At 29.5% G+C, this 10281-nt stretch overlaps 1 protein-coding gene across 1 annotated transcript; it reads left to right on the top strand.

Moving 5' to 3' along the window:
* Positions 1-8676: 8676 nt before the first annotated feature.
* On the top strand, positions 8677-9450 carry LOC129618543 (uncharacterized). Its single transcript, XM_055533348.1, has one exon. It carries the CDS (start codon positions 8677-8679, stop codon positions 9448-9450), a length of 774 nt encoding a protein of 257 aa, XP_055389323.1.
* The last annotated feature ends 831 nt before the right edge of the window (positions 9451-10281 follow it).

Below are 10281 nucleotides of genomic sequence, written 5' to 3'. Positions count from 1 at the left end.
ACCTTAAAGGTGATAATCTTTAAATGAAAGAGGACAAAAAAAAAATTAAAGTCCTTTTTAAATTTTTTTTGTTTTTTTGCGTTTGACACCAAAGTCCTTTTATGTTTCTGCAAAAAATAATAAAAAAAAACGAGAAATATTAAAATAAAATTTCGATTATGAATTTTTTTTCTCTCTGTTTTGAATCTTTTAACACTATTTCCGGCATTTTATTTTTCACTTTTGACACCAAAAAATATTGAGTCCTTATGCATTTTAAACAATGATTCATGTCACCTTTATAACAGTAATAATAATAATTTTTGTCCTTTATTCTCCGCTCCTTTATTTTTTTTTAATCTTTTCCTTCTGATTACTTCTCAATTTCCAGATCAAATTTTGTACAAGAATACTAGTTATAGCTAGTTCTTTTTTTTTTTTAATAAACTAAATAGACTTTGAATCCTGTTAAATGATTTTTCAAATATCCTTAAGCAATTCAATTTTTAATATAATTTTTCTTACCTTATATAAGAAGAGAAAAATCTCTACTATTAAAATATAAATTTTGTATATATGAAAATGATTGGACCTTTTGCTATTATTACAAAATATATATGAAAGAACAATTTGGTTTTGTTATACAAAATAGTAACCATTATAATATAGAAAGTCCAAAAAACGTAAAAATTTATGCAATGAAATAATAATAATAACACTTCGAGAGGGTCGACAACAAAAATATTGTTATATTGCGCGTTATCAGCTATTTTTTGGGGTGAATATCGCAGTAAATTGTATAAGGGTTGCTACATATTTATAAGAATGTAAATAAAATATTATTGACAATACATATTCCGGCAGAGATAATTATATGTTTCACTAAATCCAAGTCAGGGAACAGACATATTAAAATATATAAAATATAAGAAAGAAAAAATAAAGAATTTTGCAGGAAAAAATACGATAGCAGGAAGTACTTGGTTTTTCTTATGTATAGTCATGTTATAAGGAGTTAAAGAAAACGAAATTATATGGGTAAAAAATGTGTCTAGAATTATTTACAACCGAATCAGTTCTATCTCAATTTTATTGAAAAATGTAAGAAACTTTTATAAGAATTAATGAGTGACTTAAGAAATTCATTAAATAAATATTTTCGGTAAACATAAGAATAAAAATTAAATGGTCTTGTGAAAGATCGCTGGAAAATTCGGAATTCTTTTTGGTATCGCTGATCTTTCGGAATAAGAGTTTTTAGAAATTCTCCTATAGTTTCTAGTATGAAGAATTTTAATTCATAATTTTTTCACAAAAAATTCTTGAAAGAAATTATTTGTTGTAGTATACACAATCTAGAAAATAAAATATAAGGTCCGGTTGATTGGTTAACGTGTTGCACTAGCAGGACCACAGCACCCTAATTAACACAAATGTGCTGTTTTATTGCCATTACTTCGTGATCACCATAACCGTATGATAACATGTGGTCTTGAGGAATGTATCTAAATCCCCGACGTTAATTTTCGATATCTTGTCCAGCAGCCGCCATACAAGATCTGCCTCACGTCGCTAGTCTGGCATCACCCAGATCCGGACAATCGCAGAGATAGTAAAATGTGGTCTCTTTCTTGTCTATTTCCTGTTGTGTTGAAGGACGATCCCAGCCTAGCCTCATGCTCCCTCAACGGCCGATGTCCCGTCTAGACTGCCGTCAGGCAGGGCAGGTTCCTTCGAGATATCGCCAGTAATTAATCTGATTTGCTAAGGTAGTATTATGACCACATATTTTTGTCGTCGCGCACAATAAATGGTACTTTTAAGGTTCGAGTTATTCATTTTTTCAAATTATTCTACATTTTAAAAGTTTTTTAATTATACTTATCAGTGTTCTAGTGTTAGCAGAAATTTTTAAATTTCACCACGGAAATTGCGATTTGAAATGAATTTTGGAGTTAATTCTTTCGATTTAATATTAAAATCTAAATCAATATTCGGGCACTGTCATATTAATTGTTCAACTGTTATCAAAAATAACATGATTTCAATATTAACAGCTATTATCACTTTAGCCGGCGTAATTATACTACAGGCCTTTGTTTAATCAACCTTCAAGCTATTTTGAATTAAAAGGCAACTAGCCCCAGTATTCCGAACACAAAATCAATTTCATCTCTGCTTATTATATCGCACATTATTTTAAACACGAAAAATTTACAATACAACATTTTCACAATCAGACCTTATAAATAACTTTGAATTTCATTACTAGATTTATGGCAACGAAATAGTTAGTAAGTTATTTTGATAAATTTTATAACTATATAAAAATTGCATTTTCAATTTCAAATGAAGTTGAAATAGTTTATAGAAATCTTTTTAAACAAATTTTCTTTTTCTTTTCTATTTTGTTGTACGAGTATATCCTGTCGCAGGACTATTCATCTTTTTCATTTTATTTTACTTGTTTATTATTATTATTATTGTAGTGTTCAATGAGAGAACACAAATGTTATAAAAATATTTTTAGAAAATATTTATTGAATTTCAATTCTTCGTATTTTCTAAATGATTATATTGTTATACGTTATAACATTGTACTTTATTAAAGAATAATGGAGGTCCGAAAGCAAAAGAAAAAAATTAGTTTTTTCTTTACAAATTCATTCGATTATTTCTTAGAATAAAAGTTGCAGAAATTATTCGAAAATATTATAAAGAAATTATGTGCCATCGAGGCAATAAGATTAAAATTATAGATTTAAAAAAAAAAATAAAATATTTGAAATTTATCAGGATGTGTTCATGCAGGAATAAAAATGAAGAAGTGCAAAAAAATTTTGTATGCAAAATTTGCTATGTTTAGTTGTAAGGTGACCGTATTCTTGGCTTATGCAGTACGTATTTTTTAATTAAAATTGTCAAATTTGAAAATTGCAAATATTAAACTTTAATGCCGTATTTACTTAATTTTAAAACAGAATTTAGAATCATCTATAAGCTCACTATGTAAAGTAATTAATGATTCGTACAATCACTTGAGTGAATTACACAAAATTTAAATACTGCACTGCAAAATTTCGGCACTAAAATCTAAATTTATAATTCAGCTACAATCTTATTCACTCCATTTATGAACAATTATTGTGCGGTAACAGAAATTCAAGTAAATACTTGAACTATCACAAAAGTATTCACAAGTACAGGATGCTCTTTAAATACTCAAGAACTGCTACAATACAATAGCTATCAGTTATAAATAGGAAATTATTATGAAAGAAATCACAAAATTTTGTTAGTGCCCCTTAAGGGCATACAAGAATAATTTGTGAAATAGTAGAGTTTTTTTTTGTATTCACAAGGAAATACATTCTAACACTTAATGTCAAAAAGTTAAATTTTAAGACCTTATTTGTCATTCTTACAGAAAATAAGTTGTGTTCGACAGGATGTGAAATGTAAACATGTAAATGACTTTTATGAAGTAAAAGTGTACGTTATTCATTAAAATATGTTTTCAATAAAAATATTAATAGTAACATTATTTAACATTGAAGCTAAAATAACCAACAGCTAGGGCTCCGATTACAAACGTCTACTAATATGAAGTTGCGTATAAGAATTGATAAGCGCTACCGAGAAAAATTCCACTCTCAACTCAAAAACTATCAAAAATTTTACTTGGCCTGAGAGCCTCAATGCCGCGTTTGTTTCGCTTTAAAAATGTTCTTGCCAAGATCACACTTTTTGTGCACACATTTTCAGATGGAATTTTTAGCGCTTTTTCGAATGGTTGTAATACAACTGTTACTTTACTCAGGAGACTTTCATAATACGAGCATTTCGGTTTTCACCAGTAATTAACAGGATACACATATTTACAGCAGACACTCAGAATCATAGTTTTACGTGTCATAATTTCACTAAAAATTGGAACTGCTGACAGATGATACCACATGATCGAATCCTTATAATACAGAAACACTTAAAATTAAAATAATCTTGTTGCAAACTAAAATTAATGGCAGCGGTTTAAAAGAACGAAAATTTTATAATTAAAATGCAATTGATTGAAATCTACTAACACTCAACGTCAAATTAAAATTGTTTAAAATTCTTACATTTTTCAAAACTTCATAAGAATATAAAAAAATTTTCCATAATTGATTTTACATACCATAAATTAAATTTCTTAAATATCAAATTCCAACTTTAATATTTCAATTTACTTTAACTTAATTCTTTTGAATTAAATTATCCAAATCTTGAAATAATTCATCCACATCCTCAAGCTCAACATTATAGTGAATTTTATTTTATTCTTCATAACCTCAAAATTAAATTTTTATTTGTTTTAATGGTTTTTTTTTTTGTAATGTCATTATTGTCAACAATGGCGCTTATTGTTATCATCATAATTTTTTTTTCCATTTTTTTTAAATTTTGATCTTTAAGGAACCTATTGAATGTCGTACACACATAAAACAAAGTGTAAGATTAAAATGTTTTGGCATATACAAGACAGCAAGCGACATTTTAATAGATTTTAAGAATAACCGAAATTTCATTATTATTGTCTGTCATTTTATTTCGTAATTTTTATGTATGTATGTTTGTGATATTGTTTATTTAATTCGGAAGTACGAACATTACAAATTATGAGATCTTAATAGGTATTTTTATTGTTCATTTAGTGTTTATGATAATAAAAAAAAAACTAAATATGTATTTCATGTGTGTGTATATACACAAATATAAAAAATACAGGGTGTGTCTATAGAAGCACCATCATGATGTTAGTTCATAGATGTTTGCATCAATTCGTTCCTAGTTTTTAATTTTGCAAAGCAATTAGCTGCCCGCCTCCCTTTTTTGCACCAATTTAAAGTTCTTGCAGTCACATATTAATTATGTAAATCTTCTGTTTCGGTAATGCTTTCTTCTTCGAACTCATAAGATATTGCTTAATTCAGTAAATTCTCTGATTCTATGATTCTTGTCTAGCCTCGTGGCTTCAATTACAATTATTCGAAATAATTTCACGTTTAATAATTTATGGCTCCGAAACATGGTACCAAGAATGGTACTAAATAAATGGCCCCGGCGAACATGACATGGTTAGAAGTAAAACAAATGGTTCTTAACAGAGTTCGTTCGAGAAGCTTTGTGTCGGACCCCTATACTTCCAAAAGGGTGAACAGAAACAATAAAAAACAGTAAAAATTTTAAAGTTGAGCCTAATCCAAGTTAATGCACTTTTACCAATGAAGCCCATTATGTTATTTGTAAAACTAGGTTTGTAACTGGGCTCAAATACAGACTTTACGAGAATTAACAACATTCTTTTATTCTGTCGAACTTTCCTTTCTCTTAAACTGTGAGGTGTAATTTACTCCTTTATTAATGCGAGTACTTTTGAAAGGAGAGCTTCCAAAATCACTCTTCCGTATATTTTGAAATTACACTTGGACCATTGATTTTTGATGGCACACTGTATACCTATTCAGTTGTCTTTAGTTCTTGAAAACGGGAACCACAATCAGTTTTTCGTTCTTCAATAAATAAATAGAAAAAAAAACACAAACATCAAAATAAATTTGTCGTTTTCTTTTTCTTCTTTTTGATTGTTTATTCCATCAATTTGATAAATTGTCTTCTCTTTATAACTCTATCATATCCATTGAATCAACAGAAAATGCGAAATTTTATGGCTCCACAAACAGAAAAAATAACAAGCAACAACAAGAACCATAATAAAATGAAAATATTTTGATCCCATGAATGTCATTTTCATTCTCCTAATATTTTCGCTTGCCTTTCGCCCCATTATACCCACTAAAAAATCGTAAATAATCTTAACCAAGACTAAAAAAAAAAAATTATTATTATTCTTTATGCTAAGATTTCTTTCTTTAAGTGTTCTTTGCCGTCAAAATTGATGAAAACCACTTTAAGTCTATATAGACACTTCTTCTTATATTTTCCTTGAAAAATTTTCAAAATATCAACCAGTTTATTTGAGGTATTTTGATATTGTGGTATGCGATTGTGATATAAAATGATGATGTGTTGATAATAGCAATAATAACAGCAACAAATATAAAAATAATGTCCCTAAAGGGATTATAGAAATCACCAAAAAAAAAGATGTAAAAATAACACAGAAAAGAAGAAAAAAATTAAAACGGAGGCTCGAAGCATTTTATTAATCTTTTGTTTTGATAATTTTTCAGTTGTTCACTTCCGGTTCTTATGCTATATAAACATAGCAAAGAATACCATCCTTTCGTGTAATGAGCAAGCTATAAGTTCATTTTCAAGTAGAGAATATAAGAATTCATCGACTGATCAACTTAAAAGAACAATATAAACGGAAGGAAGGAACTATAAATTGAATCGAATAAATTATATTGTACAATAAGAAAAAGACAGCAGAAATAAAAAATGGCAAGGAACATGAGAAAAGGATAAAAATTTTATATAATATAGGAGTACAATAAAATTGTTGACACAATTTATCTTTTTTATTACCAAAGATATTTTGTATTAGTACACCGCAGCACTGGCAATTACAGCTCATATACGATATATACAAAATACATAAATGTTGTTAGTAATACAAGGGTTGTGGACACTACTATTATTAATTTAAGGTATACTATATAATATGAGAAGCTTCAGATATGCAAAATATTATTTAAACGAATATTTAAGCTTGAATGGTATTAAACGACTAGTTTGATTCAACAAAATTTCATATAATTTCTCCAGATCTCTGTTAGCTTTAAAACTAAAATGGGCCCATTACAAAAACTTAAATTTTTAACTCGAATTGAGCTCCTGCACATGAACATTAGTTGCATTTTACATACACAAAGATTAAATTCATATAATATTGATTTAGAATTTTTTTTTACTCCTCTTAATGTCCTTTTAAATAAGTAGTTTTTAAGGCTTTTTATCACCATTAAGTATATACGAATATCTATATTCGGCATCAAATAAATTATTATGAGATTTTAAAAGAATATTGCAGAAATGCAGTAAACCTAAAGTATTATCATAAATTCAATTGCATTTTTAATAGTGGAAACAAAAAAAAAATATTAAGGCTATTTAAAAAAAATCAATTGCATAATTTTTGCAATTTTTTTGTAAAAATAATGTGAGAGTCTCAGAATTGGTGCAGTATGCGTGTATTTATACGGTAAATAATATTGCATATACGATTTGATAGATCATTGAATTTTTAAATCTTTAAATTTTTTTATGTGAATTCTGCTAAAATTACCCTTGGCCATGTGGGTTATAATTAAAAATATTAGCATTATCATTTTTGTACCTTTTTAATGTGGAATTCTTTGAAAATTTCCAAGTCATTTCAAGGGTAACACAATTTACGGAAAGTGTTCTAATCCGAAAACCGATTGCAGGAACAAAAAATCCAGTTGGGTTTAAGTATGAGTTGAAGTTTATTGGAGAATCGTGCAAGTGAATCTTAAATTTTTTAAAGCAAATGATTCTTTTAAGTTTGTTCTTTTTGTTGGATCGAATCTAGGTCGGGTATTCGCCTTCCAACACATAAAAATGTTCGAAATCTAAACATTATTCAACTTGCATGGGTTCATATACTTTTGATTCCGGTTAAGTTCACAAAATTCAGGCAATAATAATATAGAAAACAAAATTTTTAGTTAAATAAAAATGCAAACAAAACAAATACGCCATGGTTTACCGCAGAAGTAAAAGAGCTAGCAACAGAAAAACGCGAAGCATACAGAGAATACAAATCTGTGAGAAGCCGCGTAAATTCCAACATACGCAGAATAAAAAAAGAACACTGGGAAGCGTTTACTGCAGACATGGAAAGAGATTTGTATGGTGCCCAAAAAAAAAGTGTGGGGAATGCTTCGACGAAGGAAAAAGGAGTTAAATGAATATGTGCAAACAAATACTATATCTATTCAAGACTGGGAAAATCACTTTAGAAAGTTGTATGAAAATAGGGAAGACCGTGAAGCAGAAACACTTTTGCCAGAAGTAATAAGTACTTTTATTAGCATAGAACTTGTAGAGAACGCTGTAAAAAGTTTGAAAAATCGAAAGGCTGCCGGATATGATGAAATACCAAATGAGCTAATAAAATACGGGAGCAAAGGTCTTCATCATCAATTGGCATTATTGTTCCAAAAAACCATTACCAGCGGAACAATTCCAACTGACTGGAGGAAGAGCCTCACAATACCTATTTTCAAAAAGGGGGATAAAAGGATCCCGGAAAATTATAGAGAGATAACTCTTCTAAGTGCAGTAATGAAGCTCTTCACAAAAATTCTCCAGAATCTCCTATCAGAAAAAATTATTATGTGTGAAGAACAGCAAGGATTTCGAAAAAACAGATCTACGATAGACGCAATTTTTGTGGTGCGACAAGTAGTAGAAAAATCAATAGAATTCGAGAAACCGGCATTTATGTGCTTCGTGGATTTAACTAAAGCTTTCGACCGCGTCCTCATTGATATAATCGAGATATTGACAGCGAAAAACATCCCACCCGAAATAATTTAAATTATCGAAACCTTGAACAGAAACACCTCCACATATATATTAACGAACAACATCAAATCAAACGAAATTCAAATATCATCAGGAATAAGGCAAGGCGATTCTTTGAGTCCATTTCTCTTCAACTTAATAATGGAAAAAATAATATCTGAAGTGAAAAACGCAGGACGTGGCTATAGAACTTCAAAAGGAGAAATAAAAATTATATGCTACGCAGATGATGCCGTGCTAATATCTGAAAATGAAGACGAGCTGCAAAAATTGCTACACCAGTTTTATATTACATCTTCAAAATTAAACATGGAAATTTCGGTAGCAAAAACAAAGTCTCTAGTAATTGCAAAAGAACCTTTAAGATGTAAATTGGCGGTTAACGACAAAATAATAGAGCAAGTAATGTCGTTTAAGTATTTAGGGGTAGAGGTTTCTGCTTGCCAAAACCGAAACAAAGAAAATATGCAACAATTAAACAAAGCAGCAAGAGTCAGTGGTTGTCTAAGCGACATTATATGGAAAAACAAGCACATGGGACAAGTAGCGAAGATTAAAATATATAAATCATGCGTACGCCCAATTATGACTTATGCAGCGGAAACTAAGGCGGAGACAAGCAAAACAAAAGCCAACTCGCGTGCAGCAGAAATGAAAACGCTTAGACAAGTAGCAGGACGCACATTGCAAGATAGAGTTCCGAGCGCAGAAATAAGAAACACGTTAGATGTTCAAGATGTGGTGAGATGGGTAAGAGCTAGGAGGCGTGCCTGGAATGAACACGTCTCTAGAATGCAGAGTGACCGCATTGCAAAAATAGCAAGAGATGGCAAGCCAAGCAACACCAGACCGCCAGGCAGACCACCTAAAAGATGGATCGAGTGCTGGACATCAACTTCTCAAGAGGCGAACTAATTGGAAAAGAACAGGCTGAGAGGCCTATAAAGAAGAGGAAGAAGAAGAAGAAAATTTTTAGAAAATTTTTAACGTTTTAAGAAATTCTCAATGCTTTTCTTTTAGATTTTGAATATTTTGAAGATTCAAAAAATATTTTCATTATTTTAATAGCTTATAAAGTGATGAGCAGCTTGCTAGTGGTTAGCATCACCACTATCATTACCACATTATAGCAGCATATCTGAAACAGATACAGCAACATTTTATATTACATTGCTGTTCCAATTTTGTTTTGATTTCACTGATAGTGCTTAAGTACGGCACAAATTTTAAATTATGTAAATTATATTGAAAATATTATGTGTTGCTGGAATAGCATCGTTAACCAATTCATTATTGCAAATTTGAAGTCAGATATGAAATTTTTCTATATCTTTCGTTGTTCCGAATTGACAACAGAGCCTTGTCTTTAGCACTTTAATATCTAAGGCTCTGCAACTTAGATTATGACTAATTTATTCATAATTTTTTCATATTCTGCGTTATTTAGAATATATTAAAATAATTATATTGAGAATTGATTTTCTCACGCAGCTCATATTTTTAATTAATAATTTTAAACAAAACTTCCAAAAGCCACAATCCCATACCAATCCAAATGTAACAAACTTTCATTCTCTTATTTCACTGATTAAGAAAAATGCCGAATTATTTCATATACATACAACAGCTATATAGTATAACAATATATTTAATAATGTATAATAAAACCAAGCCAGACAGATTTTTTAATTATTCCATTTTTACCGACCGTATTGTGTAAACAATAGGTAGGTTATGTGATGGCAA

This window comes from Condylostylus longicornis, unplaced genomic scaffold (genome assembly GCF_029603195.1).
Source record: "Condylostylus longicornis isolate FDR11 unplaced genomic scaffold, ASM2960319v2 ptg000009l, whole genome shotgun sequence".
Lineage (NCBI taxonomy): Eukaryota > Metazoa > Arthropoda > Insecta > Diptera > Dolichopodidae > Condylostylus > Condylostylus longicornis.
The sequence above is the reverse complement of the archived record's forward strand: the minus strand, read 5'-3'. Positions and strand labels throughout refer to the sequence as shown.